An 18,383-nucleotide genomic window follows, 5' to 3' on the forward strand; every position below is an offset into this window, starting at 1 on the left:
CAGCAGGCGGAGGCTGCAGTGAGCTGAAATAGCACCACTGCACTCCAGCCTGGGCTACAGAGATCGTGTCTCGAAGAAAAAAAGACAAAGAAAAGAAAAAAATAGATATAGTTTAAATATATAGTGTTCATTATTCATTTTGCTTATTTCTATTTTTGATTCAGTGGGGTTGGGGGGAGGCAAAGGTGACAGAAGCGTGGTGTGTGTTAGATGCTACTTACCCAAATATCTCTTCATGCTGTTTTCAAAGTCACTTGACACCTCATTTATGAGACTTTCAAGGAGTTCTTCTCTTTCTTTCCCTTCCTTTAAAGACTCAGGTATCAGCCTTAACATGTGATCCAGCCATTCCTGCTGAATAGGTACTATAGGACTACTTTCTACACATTGCTTCATATAAATGTAGTTGAACTGAGAACATAAGAAAAAAACTAAACGTTCTGCATGGTTGTATCATTTCAGTGTAACTCCTGAACTCTCTCTTCCTAAGACAACATTTTTTCAGATTAAAAATATTCTGAAAAATAACATTTTCAGAATAAAAACTGTTTAATCCAAAAGTACATCCTACAAAGAAACCATTTTATCTTTTTCTTTATTTATGATTAATTCTTGCCAAATTAATATTCTTAGCAGAGTCTTCATTTTCTCAAGGCAAAACAAAGATTCTTTAACTTATTATTCCTTATTATCTAACTTATTATAATATATCCACTGATTCAACAAATATTCAGATATTGTTCTAAACGCTGAGTACATAGTAGCTGAACAAAACAAAGCCCATGCTCTCTTGAGATTATATTCCAGTACAATAGCAGTATAATATAATTTCACAAATTCTCCCATAAGAATGAATAGTCTGACTAAAAATAGACATGAATGAATGAAAAGACACTTGATCTTAGTAAAGACATTTTAGCATCATGAAAATTTCAGTTTTCCCAAAATTAATTTAACACAATACCAATAAAAATATCTACATACATTTTTATGGAATTAAATAAGTTGATCCTAAAGTTCATGTGGAAAAATAAACATGCAAGAACAGCCAAGAAAACCCTGAGAAAGAAAATCTGCAATGGAGGGCTAGCCCTAGGAGACATTAGAACATACCAGAAAGTGTGGTGTAGCACAGGTGTATGAATAGACAGACCAGTGGAAAACAACAGAAAGTCCAAAAATATACCAGTATATCAGAAAATTTAGCACATGATAAACATGGCATCTCAAAACACTGGGAAAAATATGAAGGTTTTAATAACTATTTGGAACAACTGGTTAGCCATTTGGAAAAAGATAAAATAATTCATACCTTCCATCATACATAAGACTAAACTCCAGAATTTAACTTAAACAATGAAACTATACAAGGATCATGAAGAAAAACGTAGATGAAGTCTTTTATAATTTGAGTATAGGAAAAACCTTCCTAGTTATGATTCAAATACTAGATACAAAAAAGGAAACAAGTGATAGATTAATTTTTACTACATAAAAACATAAAGGTTTGCATAACAAAAACAATTTAAAATGTCAAAAGACAATTGACAATTTGGCAGAAAATATTTGCAACATACATCTCAAAGTGTAAACAATGCTTTAAAATTTAGGGGATGGGAGAACCTTAAGGACATCATGCTAAGTGAAATAAGCCAATCACAAGAAAACAAGTATTGCATCATTCCACTAATATGAAGCATTTAAATTTATAGAAACAGAAAACAAAATAGTAGTTGCCAGGGGCTACGGGGAAGAGGAAATGGGGAGTTGTTATTTAAGAAGCATAGAGTTTCAGTTTTGCAAGATGAAAATGTTCTGGAGATTTGCTGCACAAGAATGTGAAAATACTACTAAACTGTGCTCGCTTTGGCAGTACATATACTAAAATTGGAATGATACAGAGAAGATTAGCACGGCCCCTGTGCAAGGATGAACACAAATTTGTGAAGCATTCCATATTTTTGAGACAAGAGATGCTGGCGAGGCTGTGGAGAAATAGGAACGCTTTTACACTGTTGGTGGGAATGTAAATTAGTTCAAACCATTGTGGAAGACAGTATGGTGATTTCTCAAGGATCTAGAACCAGAAATACCATTTGACCCAGCAATCCCATTACTGGGAATACACCCAAAGAAATATAAATCATTCTACTATAAAGACACATGCACACATAGGTTTACTGCAGCACTATTTACAATAGCAAAGTCATGGAACCAACCCAAATGCCCATCAATGATAGACTGGATAAAGAAAATGTGGTACATGGCTGGGCACGGTGGCTCACGCCTGTAATCCCAGAACTTTGGGAGGCCGAGGCAGGTGGATCACAAGGTCAGGAGTTCAAGACCAGCCTGGCCAAGATGGTGAAACCTCATTTCTACTAAAAATACAAAAAAATTAGCCAGGTGTGGTGGTGAGTGCCTGTAATCCCAGCTACTCAGGAGGCTGAGGCAGAGAATTGCTTGAACCCAGGAAGCAGAGAGTGCAGTGAGCCGAGATCACCCCACTGCACTCCAGCCTGGCAACAGAGCAAGACTTCATCTCGGGAAAAAAAAAAAAAAGTGGTACATATACACCATAGAATACTACACAGGCATAAAAAGGAAGGAGATCATGTCCTTTACAGGGACATGGATGAAGCTGGAAGCCATCATCCTCAGCAAACTAACACAGGAACGGAAAACCAAATACCGCATGTTCTCACTCATAAGTGGGAGGTGAACAATGAGAACACATGGACACAGGGAGGGGAACAACACAAACCAGAGCCCATTGGGGGATGGAGGGCAAGGGGAGGGAACCTAGAGGATGGGTCAATAGGTGCAGCAAACCATCGTGGCACACGTATACCCATGTAACAAACCTGCACATTCCGCACATGTATCCCGGAACTTAAAATTTAAAAAATTACAATTAAAAAAAAAGAAAATACTACTAAACTGTGCCCTTAAAAATGGTTAAGATGATTTTATGTTATGTGTATTTTATCACAGTTTGTAAACATTTAGGGGGAAATAACACCAAAACTACAACAGAAATATGGGCAGAAGATATAAACCAACATTTCACAATAAAAATATAATTGAAATGGCACTTAAACCATATTTTAAAATGTATAATCTTACTCATAATTACAGAAAGCAAATTTAAACTACCCTGAGATACCAGCTGTCACATATCAGACTGACAAAATTTTTTAAAAATATGACCCCCACATTCTTTTGTGAAACTATGGGGAAGCAAACACTCTCATAAATTGCTAGCACATTTTGGAGAGAAATTTTGCAATATCTAACAACACTACATATTGAAATCCCACTTAGAGAAATTAAAACGATACCTCCAACAGTATGAAAACACACATATACAAGGTATTCATTGCAGCAAAATACTGGAAACATTTAAGAGTGGCTGATGCATACATTCGTGTTCTGTGCAGCTAATGGTGAAAAATGAGAAAGATCTCTAAAAATTGATGTGGAGCGATTTCCAGGATACATTATTAAGTTAAAAACAAAATGCGGCCAGGCGCAGTGGCTCACACCTGTAACCTCAGCACTTTGGGAGGCTGAGGCGGGCAGATCACCTGAGATTAGGAGTTTGAAACCAGCCTGGCCCACATGGTGAAACCCCGTCTCTACTAAAAATACAAAAATTGGCTGGGCATGGTGGCAGGCTCCTGTAATCCCAGCTACTCAGGAGCCTGAGGCAGGAGAATCGCTTGAACCCGGGAGGCAGAGGTTGCAGTGAGCTGAGACTGTGCCATTGCACTCCAGTCTGGGTGACAGAGTAAGACTCTGTCTCAGAAAAAAAATAAATAAATAAAAAAGAAAAAAGAAAAACAAACAAACAACAAAAAGCAAAATCCAAGAGTATCTACAGTATGATGCATTTTGTATAAGATAAAAGGAAATAAGAAAACATACCTGCTCATTTGTAAAAAATTAAACACAGAAAGGATAAATCAAAAATTAATGGCATTGGTTATATGAAAGAGTAGCTTGGAATAGATAGAAAGTACGGGGGCATGGGAATAGAGTAGAAGGGATGGGAGATGCTTCTCTGAGGTGTACTTTTGGTATAGTTCTGATTTTAAATCTTGCTGTTGTTTTACCTGCTCAAAGTGTAAGTAAAAAATATCAACATAAATAAGGGAGAAAAGAAACTCCAAATGAAAACAAACGAACCACTGAACCTACCTGAATTTCAAGTTATTAATAATTACCTAGCTGAAAATGTATTCATAATTACCTACTGAAAAGGAGTGTAGAACTAACCAATACTGAACACAATATTTTAACCATATATCCTTATGCTAAGTACAAAAGACTATAGATGAAATTAAATTATGGTGAGCAGGTTTGTTTTTCACAGTAGTACGAGTCAGTAATTTTGAAATTATTTATGTATACTCTAGGATTTAACAAAATAAGTAAACCTTGTGGCTAATGGATGAAAGCCAGATTCCTCACTGTCAGAGAAGGGAGCTATGCATAGAGAAAGGGGGACAGGCTAGAATGAACCCTGGGGTGTTACTGGAATAGGAGGTATCAGTATGAATCCATGGGTTTTGAGAGAGAGAGAGAGAAATAATTATTTTCTGGATCTTCTGCTGAGAAAGCCAGGAAGCAATGACACTCGGTATCGAGGAGCACATTTTACACACATATCATGGTTTTTAAATACCATTCTCCACCAAAAGGAGCCAAAAATCCCTGGAGAAATTACTGATTACAGGGCTAGAATAGAAAAAGTATATATAGCATAATCCTGGAACATCTTATTGTGCCAGAAAGTAAGGACGTGCTCAAAGAATGATGGGCTATGTAAAAAAAGACGAGAGTCAACTTTAAGGGCTCCCACTGGTCAAAGGTGGAACAATTGAACTTCAAAATTAATAATAAAGCCAGGCCCTGTGGCTCATGCCTGTAATCCCAGCTACTCAGGAGGCTGGGGTGGAAGGATGGCTTGAGCCCAGGAGTTCAAAGCTGCAGTGAGCTATGATCACAACACTGCTCTCCAGCCTGGGCAACAGAGCAAAACCCCATCTCTAAAAAATAATAATTATTATTAGTAATAATACATTATAAGTTAATGGTTAAAAGAAAATCTATAGTCCACACTGATCTAAATGAATGAATAAATGAAGAAAAAAAATAAAAGTTCTTTCTTACTACAGAATTCCAACAAAAAATGTAAAAGAAATGATAGAAAAATTACTATTTGGCAACAACCACAGTAATCATTGTTACAGGCAAAGACGTTAACATTATGGGAACAGATAAAGCATACAGGGGAATTCTTTGTACTCTTTTCTGCAACTCTTTTGTATGTCTAAAATTATTTTGAGATAATAAGATTTTTTAAATGTGTAGCCTAGATGGACATTTTTTTGTCTCTTACTTTTATTTTTTTTCAATTAGTTGCTCACTCCAAAATTCTTACAGAAAGACATTTTCTATGTCCACTCCATTAATGTACTGCTTAATCTTTTTTTTTTTTTTTTTTTTCAGATGGAGTCTCCCTCTGTTCCCCAGGCTAGAGTGCAATGGCGCAATCTCGGCTCACTGCAACCTCCACCTCCTGGGTTCAAGCGATGTTCCTGCCTCAGCCTCCTGAGTAGCTGGGATCACAGGCGTGGGCCACCATGCCCAGCTAATTTTTTTCTTTTTACTAGAGATGGGGTTTCACCATGTTGGTCAGGCTGGCCTCAAACTCCTGGCCTCATGATCCACTCGACTCGGCCTCCCAAAGTGCTGGGATTACAGGCATGAGCCCCCATGCCTGGCCCATGTACTGCTTAATCTTAAAAGTCTTGTGATAGTCCCCAATCCCTCACTATATCAATGGGCTGACCTCTGTCTAGCAATGAACTCGGTCCTCTCGCTACTCCAGCTCTTCCCTCCTCTCTAGATGATCTTAATAATAAGTGTCACCAATTACCCTGCAAAATCAGACCAAAGCCTAAGAATCATCCTTGGTTCCTCTTTTCCTCACCCTCCACATGCACCCTATCTGAAAGTCCTGTCGCATTTACATCCAAAATATATCCTGAGTCTAACAATTTCTCTCTAGCTCTATTGCTATCACTCTAGTCTAAACTATTCTCTCTCACCTAGACTGTTATCTTGTACAACTACCTGGTTCTTCTTTTATACTTTAGCCATAGCCACAATCCATCTTCTAAAGAATCTAAGTGGGCTTTTTCATATAATTGTCAAAGTGACTTTTTATCATTAAAAGTAAATCAAGTTATGTTATCCCCATGGGTAGAATCCTCCAATGACTTCTGATTGCCACTCTGAGTAAAATCCAAGCACCTTACCATAGCCTATAAAAGGCCCTCATATTTGGCTCCTGATCCCCTTTTCAAGTTTATTTTATACCTTCCCATGAGTTCAATCAGCATGCTCTAGCCAAGCTGGCCTTCTTTCAGTTCCTGGAACACACCAAGTTGTTTTCTCCTTCAGGTAACTTAAACTAAGCTGTTCTCTCTGTTGGGAAATTCTCAACCCCAGGTCTTTCCATGGCTGGCTCCTTCCTACCATTCAGGTTTCCATAAATGTCACCACCTCAGGGATACCTTCTCTAACCACCTGCCTAATATGGCCTCGCTCCCTCACCAGTCACTATCGACCATATTACCCTGTATTTTCTTCAAAGTACTTACCACAATTTTATTTATTAAACAAAATAGAAAAATTTTGTTTATTTGATTATTATATGTCTTCCTCATTAAAGTATAAGCTTCATAAGGGCTTATATGTCCATCTTGTCCATCAATCTTCAGCATCTAGCACAGGATCAAGTATGCATGGATATTTGTTAAGTATCTCACGAATAAATAAATTATACAGACAAAGATGATATTTTCTCAATACCCCAAACCTATAGCAGTTCTAGAAAGCAGGTAAGGGTCAAGCACTGAAATGTTATATAGAAAACTAAGCTTGAATAAAATTATTATATGACTATATAGTGAAAGGAAATTTATTGAATGTGGTTTTTGTTGCAGAAAAAAGAAAAAATGAAATTTAAATTCATTATTCTAATTACGTATATTTAATTTATACCTTTCTAAAACCATTTCATCTCCTAAAATAAAAATATGTTTGACCCTTAGAATTAAAGTATATAATCTTCCTTAGCAAAACACTATCTAAGTCAAGTGATGTACTTTCAAAATTTTTCTTGAAAACTTCCTGGCCTAGCATGGTGGCTCATGCCTGTAATCTCAGCACTTTGGGAGGTCAAAGCAGGTGGATCCCCTTCAGCCCAGGAGTGAGAGACCAGTCTGGGCAACATGGGGAAATCCCATCTCTACAAAAAAATAAAAAATAAAAATTAGCTGAGCGTGGTGCCTCGCACCTGTAGTCCCAGTTCCTCAGGAGGCTGAGGCTAGAAGATCGCTTGAGCCTGGGAAGCAGGTGTTGCAGTAAGCCAAGATCACTCCCCTGCACACCAGCCTGGGTGACAGAGTGAGAAACTGTCTCAAAAAACAGAAAAAATTTTTTTAAAACTTTCTATATTATGCCCTCACTGTAGTCTCTTCACACTTCTATTATAACAGTTGTTATATTTTACTGAACATGTGTTTTTATATTTATTCATTCATCAATCATTCATTAAGTAACTATTTTTGGTGCTCAATATCATAGTAGTTGATTAAGAAGCAATTCCTGGCCGGGCATGGTGGCTCATACCTGTAATCCCAGCACTTTGGGAAACTGAAGCAGGTGGATCACTTGAGGTCAGGAGTTTGAGACCAGCCTAGCCAACATGGTGAAACCCTGTCTCTACTAAAAATACAAAAAATTAGCCAGGCACGGTGGCATGTGCCTGTAATCCCAGTTATTTGGGAGCCTGAGGCACAAGAATTGCTTTAACCTGGGAGGTGGAAGTTGCAGTGAGCTTAGATTGCCCCACTGCATTCCAGCCTGGGTGACAGAGCAAGACTACTCTGTCTCAAAAAAAGAAAGAAAAGAAAAGAAAAAAGAAAAGAAGCTGCTGTTGGCTACTGTGGTCAAGACGAGATGAAGCTTTAAGCTAAGGCTAGGACAAGAAAATTACTGTTTTGAGAACTATATAGAGCTCTTGGGGACTAAGTATATGGGAGGGAGGTAGTTGGGGACGGGGAAAAAGAAGTTCAGATTCAGGTATTTTAAGCATGAGTAACCGGATAGATGGTGATAACAACTAGAATAGAAAATGAGCAAAAAGAGTCTTATGGAGGAAGCTTGTGGTCTTATTTTTTTGACACGTTGAATCTGATGTATTTGTGCAAAAAAGTCTCCAGGAGTCATCAATATATGAAAGGTAGTTGAAATCAGAAAAGGAGAGAATCATCCAGGGAGGTTCAAGGAAAGAGACGAGTGACTACAGCCAGTCAAGGAAGAGGAACCCATGGAGATAACAGAGAAATAATAGAGAACCAGATGAATAAATACAAGGGAATGTTAGAAAGGAAATAAATGGTCAGTGGTGTCAAAAGTCAGCTGAAATTGTCACTGTTTTTTATTTCAGCCATTCTAACAGGTATGTAGTGAAAATGAATCATGGTTTTAATTTGTATTAGCATAACGGCTAATGATGTTGAACATCTTTTGCATGCTTATTTGCCATCCATATATCCTCTATGGTAAAATGTCTATTCATATCTTTCTTTTTTTGGGAGGAGGCACTTTATTTGTTACTATAACATTCTTTTTTTTAACAGATCAACCATAAGCATGCAAAAAGTTCTCCTCTGAATGAAACTGCTTCCACAACCTGTTGTATAGAAATGGGTAAATTACAAAGGTGATTCAATTTGGAGTTCTCTCCTTTTTTATAGCACTTCTAAGCTATGTGTGTGACACATACCACAGAGGTAGAAAGGATCATCTTTAATAAATCATATTCTTAATTGCTGAGAATTTCTGAAAATAAAGCTGGCAAAATGCTAAACCAAGCCTTTGATGAGTCCCAAAGGACCACAGATCCATCGACTCCTATTTGAAGAATTAATCCCCTGGAGTGTTCTAGCCTTCCAAGGGCACTTGATAACAAGATCCACCAGGCTCTGAACAACTGCACTAAGAAGGCTTCTAACCACTCTCATCTGCTGATTCTTTGGGCCACCCAGTCCTGCTGGCAGAGAGGGCAGCGATTGCTCTGTTTCACCCACAGGGACATGCAGCAGTTGCGGAAGGAATGATTACATTCTCCCACGACCACAACACAGTCCTCTTGTTTGTTTTCAGCTTGACATCTGAGATAGGCATCCATCACCTGGACTCTGCAAATGGCGCACGTAACACACTCCCCGTCCCAGCTCCACACGGCCACCGCGTTCCACTTCTTGAGCTAGAACATCTTGTCGCCCCCGACTTGGAGCCTGCGCTCCTGGACTGAGAGGTCAGAGCGTAGGGTTCCTCGCCGTCTTCCACGTCTGCCGTGGTAGCGCCGCGGAGCCGATGGCGGAGACATTTGGTTGGGGAAAGCTGGAGGCTGTGGCGGCTCTGTGGGGCCTCCCGACGGGCTACAGCGTCACCCTATTTTTCTTTTACCCATTTTATTTTCTTTCCTTTTTTGAGACGGAGTTTCGCTCTTGTAGCCCAGACTGGAGTGCAGTGGCGCAATCTCGGCTCACTGCAACCTCTGCCTCCGGAGTTCAAGCGATCCTCCTGCCTCAGCCCCTCTAGTAGCTGAGGTTACAGGTGTGTGCCACCACACCCAGCTAATTTTGTATTCCTAGTAGCGACGGGGTTTCACCGTGTTGACCAGGCTAGTCTCGAATCGCCCTCCTCGGCCTCCCAAAGTGCTTGGATTACAGGCGTAAGTCACTGCGCCTGGCCGTTTTTACCCATTTTCTAATCAGATTTTTTGCTTTCATACTGTTGAGTTTAAAGAGTTCCTTATATATTCTAGATACAAGTCCTTTGTTGGATAGGCGATTTGTGAATATTTTCTCCCAGTGTGTAGCTTGTTTTTTCATCCTCTTAACAGGGTCCTTCACTGAGCAATAGCTTTTAATTTTGATGAAGTCTAATTTACTGAGTTTTTAAAAATTTTCTGTGGGAGGCTGAGTCAGGAGAATCGCTTGAACCGGGGAGGCGGAGGTTGCAGTGAGCCGAGATCACGCCATTGCCCTCCAGCCCGGGTGACAAGGTGAGACTGAGTCTCAACAAAAAAAAAAAAAATCTGGATTGTTCTTTTGAGGACATACCTAAAAACTCTTTGCCCTAGGCTAGGTTTTTCTAAAAGTTTTATAGTTTATGTTTCTCCTATGCCTTTTTCTAATTTTTTTATAGTTTTATGTTTTACATTTACACCTATGATCAACTTTAGTTAATTTTTGTACAAGGTGGGGGGTTTAGGCTGAGGTTTTTTTATTTTATGGATATCCAATTGCTTTCCCCCCATTCGTTGAAAAGACTATTCTTCCTCCACCGAATGATTTTCGCAACTTAGTCAAAAATCGGGGGGATGGTGGCATGCTCTTGTAGTCCCAGCTACTCAGGAAGCTGAGGCAGAAGGATCACTTGAGCCCAGGAGCTCAAGATTAGCCTGGGCAGCAAAGAGAGACCCCCATCTCTAAAAAAAAAAAAAAAAAAAAAAAAGAAAAAGAAAGAAAAAAGAAAAAATCAGCTGGCTATATACACTTGTGTGAATCTATTTATGGGTCATCTATTCCGTTCCACTGATCAAAGTTTTTTTTAAAGACAGGTGGAGGCTGGGCACGGGGGGTCCTCCTGTAATCCCAGCACTTTGGGAGGCCAAGGTGGATCACCGGAGGTCAGGAGTTCAAGACCAGCCTGGCCAACATGGTGAAACCCTTTCTCTACTAAAAATAAAAAAATTAGCTGGGTGTGGTGGCAGGCGCCTGTAATCTTAGCTACTCAGGAGTCTGAGGCAGGAGAATCACTTGAACCCAGGAGACAGAGGTAGCAGTGAGCCAAGATCGCGCCACTGCACTCCAGCCTAGCTGACAGAGGGAGACTGTCCCCAAAAAAAAAAAAAAAAAAAAAAAAAAAAAAGACAGTTGGAGGTCCGAGAGAGAGGTATAGAAAAAATATATTTTGGCCAGGCAAGATGCCTCACACCTGTAATCCCATCATTTTGGGAGGCTGAGATGGGTTGATTACCTGAGGTCAGGAGCTCGAGGTCAGCCTGGCCAACATGGTGAAACCCCATCTCTACTAAAAATACAAAAATTAGCCAGGCGTGGTGGCACATGTCTGTAATCCCAGCTACTCGGGAGGCTGAGGCAGGAGAATCACTGGAAGTCGGAAGATGGAGGTTGCAGTGAGCCAAGATTGCACCACTGCACTTTAGGCTGGGAAACAGAGTGAGATTCCATTTCAAAAAAATAAATAAAAAAAATAAAAAATATCCTTTGAATTTGGCAGTTAGTAGTTACTGGTGACATTCATGATGAAGTGATGGAATTCCTAGAAGCCATATTGCCAAGAGCAGTGGGCTCAGTTGTGAATTACTGTATGCCTGGCTAGGAACAATGAGGATACTAAACACATACACAAAAATATTAAATACATTTGGCAATTTATACATTAAATATTTATTAATGTTTTGGGATTGTTGTGTATCAGTAATTATACCTAGTAAAAAGAAAGATCAACATTCAAATTCTCCAGAAATGTTGGGTGGCCAGGTAAGGAGGAAGAAGAGCATTTTGAAAACCAAAACCAAAACCAGGAAAAGCTAAAAAGAGTTTCTTCCAAATCTCCTAAATTCATAGAGGCTGAATTCACATCTTCAGTCTCTATCCCCCAAAGTGAATTTTAAGGGACTTGAGAAGCTTATATCCCATCTGAAAAAATGCTGCATGATTTCCTCTTTCATGTCTCCAGCTCCGTATGTTTCTGTTATGCTTTGCTAGTAAAGAAATTTTACGTTTTTGTCTTTCCACCAATCATATCATAGTCCCCTGTTGTCACTCATGCAGTCAGTGTCTTTTTCTTTTTTTTTTAATCTCTAGCACCTAGCATGTAGCTAGCACATAACAGATTCTCAATACATATTTGCTGAGTGGCTACTATATCATTATATCAATATTAGAATACTCAATTATTACCCTAATGAAAAAGAGAGATGGATTTCCTTTATAACTGCCACTTTGAGTTTTTTTCAGTTGTTTGGAATAAGAATGAAAATATTTACATAATTAATCTGCAAATAGTGAATGCCAACAAAAATGTAATTCTTAAAACCCATATTGGTTGGGCACAGTGGCTCACACCTGTATTTCTAGCAATTTGAGAGGCCAAGGTGGGAGGATCACTTGAGTCCAGGTGTTCAAGACCAGCCTGGGCAATATAGTGATATCTCATTTCTACAAATAATTTTAAAAAGTATCCAAGCATGGTGGCATGTGACTGCAGTCCCAGCTACTCAGGAGGCTGAGGTGGGAGGATTGCTTGAGCCCGAGTGGTGGGGCTGCAGTGAGCCAAGATCGCACCACTGCCCTCCAGCCTTGGTGACAGAGCAAGACCCTGTCTAAAACAAAACAAAACAAAAATCTATATTGCCATATTGTTGTTCATGCCATGTTTGTTCCCTTGGGAAAAGAAAATAAAAACCTCAGTTTCTAAATTTATTTGTTTTCTAGAATGGGACTTAGCAGGTGGTCTTAGAAGAAACTACTTTGCAATAACTTATTTTAACATTTTCAAACAAGAAATATAAAAACTTGAACTCACTCCTTTTTTTTTGATTTCACTGGTCATCTGTCAAAAACAAACAAGATATAATTAAATCAAGGAGAACATTTTAAAATTAATTTAAATTGTTTAAAAATTAAATATATAGTTTTAAATATATTTATTATTCCTTTTAAAAACACCAGTTATATTGAGATTGTCTTAACTACAAATAAAATGATCTAAGGATAAACTTTTTAAAGAGAAAACATAAACTCACAGTTTGAGGATAATCAGGTGGTGGTAATAGAGGTGTTCTTTTATCCAGTGTTCTGTCTAAATTTCTTTTGGCTCCATCAATTCTGAAATTTATAGTTAGAAATATCACTCTCTTGATAACATTATCGTAAGTTACTAAAACATTACAATTTTAGCATTTTTCCAACTATACTAAGAGATATTCAAGAGTTATCTTACTGTATTTTTTTATGAGAAACAAATCCCAATAGACATTATCAATGAGACCTTAATTTTTAAATAATGCATATATATGTAACAGGGTGAGAATCAAAATCAAAATCAAATTTTTTCAAGTATAACTTACCATTTTTAAATTAATCCCAATGGATAGTGGGCTCTTATATGTATCTCTGTTCAAATGTCTGCCAGTCTGTCAGAGAAGCCTCCCTGTATCCCCTATGTTAAGTAGCACCTCCTTCGTTATCCATCCATTTTATCCTCATTTATCTTGCTTCAAAGCACTTACCATCATTTTTATACAATATTTTGTAAACTGTTTTATTCACTGTGGTTATCCTCAGTGCCTAGAACAGTACCTGGCACATAGTAGCTGCTCAAGAAACAGTTTACCTTCAAAACTGCTTATAGATTTTTTACATCCATAAGATATAATTTTCTCTTTAAATTAAGTTGTATAATCCTATTGTGTAATCCATTAATCTGTCAATAAATATTTACTGAATACCTATATTATGCAAATAACAATACTAGATCCTATTAAAATATAACAACAAATCTCAAGGACTGATGAACTGACTGAGAAGAAAAACAGAGTGCCATACAGGTACCCTGTGGTTCAGAGAGGGGACAAGTTCACTTTCATCTGTGAAGGCCACATACACATGTTACCATTAGCAATGAGCTTTAAATGAAAGAGAGGATTTCAGGTGGAGACATAGTTTTCCTGGGATCTAAAAAACAAAGACCCCAAGGAACAGGAAGGCAAGGAAAGGATCAAAGGAGGAAAAAGGAAGCAGGGGTCGTCCAATCCACCCAAAGGTGACAGTGTCAAGTGGAGATAAGTCTGGAGAAGTGGATTGAAATATCCAGCTAAAGGCCTCAAAAACAAGCTTTTTAATCCAATAGACAATGGCGAGTAATCGAGAGGTTTTGAGCTTGGAAACATATTTAGGAAGACAAATCTAATAGTCTATAAGGCTAGATATACTAGAAGAGATGGCCAAAGAAAAAAGCATACAAGGGAATTTAAAAGAGAATTCAGAAAAGATTGGAGGGTGTCAAGTATGACAGGAATGAGGAAAAACAACAATTGAATGAGCAAAGGAGATACCATCAGATAGGTAAGAAGAGAACCAAAAGAAAAAAAAAGAAAAAAAAATCTGAAGGAAAGGGCATCCACTGGAGCCATAAAACCATAGATTGGTAGATGGCATAAAGAAGGACCATGTCTGTTTTGCTCACTGCTTTCGCCACACCACTTAAATAGTATCCATCAAGATGTAGGAGCTCAATAAGAATCTGTTGAATAAATGATCAGAATAGCATATCTGGAAATGATCTTGCATATCTAGTTTAGTACCTTACCTGATAGATGAATCCTCTCAGCAATATCAAGCTGTACCCTTGGGACTCCAGGGGCACAGCTTGAGAGAACCATGAGAGTACTGTGAGATGGGCGGGGATGTTGGAAGAGAGGTGGCAGTCATGACTTTATTTTTTAAATGTTTGTGGGTACATAGTAGGTGTATGCATTTATGGGTTACATGAGATGTTTTGATACAACCATGCTATGCATAATAATAATATCAAGGTAAATAGGGTATCCATCGCCTCAAGCATTTATCCTTTGTGTTTCAAACAATTCAATTATACTCTTTTAGTTATTTTAAAATATACAATTAAATTATTTTTTATTATAGTTACCCTGTCATGCTAGCAAATACTATGTCTCTTTTTTTTTTGAGACAAGAGTCTCGCTCTGTCCCTCAGGCTGGAGTGCAGTGGCATGATCTCGACTCACCAAAACCTCTGCCACCCAGTTCAAGTGATTCTCCTGCCTCAGCCTCCCAAGTAGCTGGGATTATAGGCTCAGGCTACTAGGCCCGGCTAATTTTTTGTATTTTTAGTAGAGATGGGGTTTCATCATGTTGGCCAGGCTGGTCTCAAACTCCTGACCTCAAGTGATCCACCTGTCTCGGTCTCCCAAAGTGCTGGGATTACAGGCGCGAGCCGCTGTGCCCGGCCCTTTTTCTCTTTTTGTACCCATTAACCATCCCCAATTCCCTCCCCTCATCTCCCCGACTACCCTTCACAGTCTCTGGTAACCATCCTTCTATAATCTATCTCCATGAATTCAAAGAGTTTAATTTTTAGCACCCACAGATAAGTGAATGAGTTTAATTTTCAGTGCCCACAGATAAGTGAAAGCATGCAATGTTTGTCTTTCTGTGCCTGCCTTATTTCACTTAACATAATGACCACCCATGTTGTTGCAAATGATAGGTTCTCATTCTTTTTTATGGCTGAATGGCACTCCATTATGTGTATGTACCACATTTTCTTTATCCATTCATCTGGGTTCTTTGTTTTTGTTTTGTTTTCTTTTTTAAAGCAAGTTTATTAGAGAAGTAAAGAAACAAAAGAATGGCTACTCCATAGACAGAGCAGCCCATTCATCTGTTTATGGACACTTAGGTTGTTTCCAAATCATTTTTTTGTTTGTTTTTTGTTTGTTTTGTTTTTGTTTTTTGAGACGGAGTCTGGCTCTGTCGCCAGGCTGGAGCGTGGTGGCGTGATCTCAGCTCACTGCAACCTCCGACTCCCTGGTTCAAGCTATTCTGCCTCAGCTTCCCAAGTAGCTGGGACTACAGGTGCGTGCCACCACGCCCAGCTAATTTTTGTATTTTTAATAGAGATGGGGTTTCACCATGCTGGCCAGTATGGTCTCAATTTTCTGATCTCGTGATCCACCCGCCTCGACCTCCCAAAGTTTTTTTTTTTTTTTGAGACAGAGTCTCGCTCTGTCACCCAGGTTGGGGTGCGGGTAGCACGATCTCAGCTCGCTGCAACGTCTGCCTCCCAGGTTCAAGTGATTCTCCTGCCGCAGCCTCCTGAGTAGCTGGGATTACAGGCACCCACCACCACGCCCAGCTAATTTTTGTATTTTTAGTAGAGACAGGGTTTCACCATGTTGGCCAGGCTGGTCTCGAACTCCTGACCTCAGGAGATCCACCCTTGTTTGCTATTTTCATGTCTTCTTTTAAGAAATGTCCCATTTAGATCTTTTGCCTATTTTTTTTTTTTTTTTTTTTTTTTTTTTTTTGAGACGGAGTCTCACGCTGTTGCCCAGTCTGGAGTGCAGTGGCGCGATCTCGGCTCACTGCAAGCTCCGCCTCCCGGGTTCCCGCCATTCTCCTGCCTCAGCCTCCTGAGTAGCTGGGACTACAGGCGCCCGCCACCGCGCCCGGCTAATTTTTTGTATTTTTAGTAGAGACGGGGTTTCACTGTGGTCTCCATCTCCTGACCTTGTGATCCGCCCGCCTCGGCCTCCCAAAGTGCTGGGATTACAGGCTTGAGCCACCGCGCCCGGCCCTTTTGCCTATTTTTAAATCGGATTATTAGATTTTTTTTCCTACAGAATTTGTATTAGGCCATTCTTGCATTGCTATAAATAACTAAGACAGGTGTGGTGACTCATGCCTGTAATTCCAGTCCTTTGGGAGGCCATGGCAGGAGGATTGTTTGAGCCCAAGGGTTTGAAACTAGACTGGGCAACTTAGTGAGACTTTGTTTCCAAAAACAAAAAAAGAAAAAGGAAATTTTAAAAAAAGAGCAATACTTGAGACTGGGTAATTTATAAAGAAAAGAGGTTTAATTGGCTCCTGGTTCTGCAGGCTGCACAGGAAGCATAGCAGCATCTGCTGTTAGGGAGGCCTCAGGAAGCTTATAATCATGGTAGAAGGTGAAGGAAGAGCAGGCATGTCACATGGTGAAAGCAGAAGCAAGAGCAGGGATGGGAGGCACACTTTGAAGCAACCAGATCTCACGAGAACTCACTATCGTGAGGACAGCATCAAGGGGATGGTGCTTAACCATTTATGAGAAATCTACCCCCATGATCCAATCACCTCCCACCAGGCCCCACCTCCAAAACTGAGGAATACAATTCAACATGAGATTTCAGTGGGGTCACACATCCAAACTTATTAGAGTTGTTAGAGCTCTTTATATATTATGGTTATTAATCCCTTGTCAGATGGGTAGTTTGCAAATATTTTTTCCCATTCTATGGGTTGTCTCATCACGTTGTTATTTCCTTTGCTATGAGGAAGCTTTTTAACTTGATATGATCCCATTTGTCTATTTTTGCTTTTGTTGCCTATATTCATGGGGTATTACTCAAGAAATCTTTGCCCACTCCAATATTCTGGAGAGTTTCACCCAGTTGTTTTCTTGTAGTAGTTTCATAGCCTTAGATTTAGGTCTTTTTTTTCTCTTTTGAGACAGTGTTTCAATCTTGTTGCCCAGGCTGGAGTGCAATAGCATGATCTTGGCTCACCGCAACCTGCGCCTCCTGGGTTCAAGCAATTCTTCTGCCTCAGACTCTTGAGTAGCTGGGATTACAGGCATGCACCACCATGCCCAGTTAATTTTGTATTTTTAGTAGAGACAGGGTTTCTCCATGTTGGTCAGGCTGGTCTCGAACTCCCGACCTCAGGTGATCCACGCGCCTTGGCCTCTCAAAATGCTGGGATTACAGGTGTGAGCCAGTGCACCCGGCCTAGGATTGTTTCGTCTATATCTGTGAAGAATGTCATTGGTATTTTGATAGAGATTGCATTGAATCTGTAGATATTTGGGGGGTAGTAAAGACACTTTAACAATATTAATTCTGTTGGGCTGGTCACGGTGTGCTCCCAAAGTGCTGGGATTATAGGAGTGAGCCACCATGCCTGGCCTGGGTCTTGTTTTTTTTATCCATTCAGCCATTCTGTGTCTTTTAATTGGAAAGTTTAGGCCATTTACATTCAGTGTAATGGCAGGACTTACTCCTGCCATTTTGTTATTTGTTTTCTGGTTTTGTGATCTTCTCTTCCTTCTTTCCTTCCTTCCTGTCTTCCTTTATTGAAGGTGATTTTCTCTGGTGGTATGATATAATTTCTTGCTTTTTATTTTTTGTGTATCCATTGTGAGGTTACCATGAGGTTTGCAAATACTAAAACCCATTATGTTATGCTGATAACAACTTAATATTGCTTGGATAACAAACAAATAAGCAAAAAGAAGAAAAGTAATAAAAACTTTTTTTTTTTTTTCCTAGACAGGGTCTCATTCTGACACCTGAGCTGGAGTACAGTGGTATGATCTTGGCTCATTGTAACCTCTGCCTCCTGGGCTCAAGCAATCCTCCTTCCTCAGCCTCCTGAGTAACTGGAACTACAGGCATGCACCACCATGCCCAGCTAACTTTTTGTATTTTT

At 39.4% G+C, this 18,383-nt stretch overlaps 2 protein-coding genes, 1 non-coding gene and 1 pseudogene across 8 annotated transcripts in view; 2 read left to right on the forward strand and 2 right to left on the reverse strand.

Annotated features, from left to right (window-relative positions):
- PDE12 (phosphodiesterase 12) overlaps positions 1-18,383 on the forward strand; it is a 508,182-nt gene that overhangs the window by 450,903 nt on the left and 38,896 nt on the right. The gene's annotated exons all lie outside the window — the stretch shown is intronic.
- The window catches only part of DNAH12 (dynein axonemal heavy chain 12), a 248,319-nt gene that overhangs the window by 203,130 nt on the left and 26,806 nt on the right, over positions 1-18,383 (reverse strand). For all 6 annotated transcript variants that reach the window (XM_050781109.1, XM_050781106.1, XM_050781108.1 and 3 more), the window contains 3 exons: positions 12,923-13,004; positions 12,703-12,729; positions 222-411 (listed from right to left, as the gene is read on the reverse strand). In XM_050781109.1, the coding sequence (XP_050637066.1) occupies positions 222-411; positions 12,703-12,729; positions 12,923-13,004 (299 nt within the window). The remainder of the gene's footprint in view (positions 1-221; positions 412-12,702; positions 12,730-12,922; positions 13,005-18,383) is intronic.
- Positions 1,858-1,963, forward strand: LOC126949390 (U6 spliceosomal RNA). Its single transcript, XR_007723697.1, has one exon. It is a non-coding gene; the product is annotated as a U6 spliceosomal RNA (small nuclear RNA).
- LOC126948813 (RING-box protein 2-like) lies at positions 7,951-9,521 on the reverse strand (annotated as a pseudogene).

Source organism: Macaca thibetana, chromosome 2, assembly GCF_024542745.1.
Source record: "Macaca thibetana thibetana isolate TM-01 chromosome 2, ASM2454274v1, whole genome shotgun sequence".
Taxonomy (NCBI): Eukaryota; Metazoa; Chordata; class Mammalia; order Primates; family Cercopithecidae; genus Macaca; species Macaca thibetana.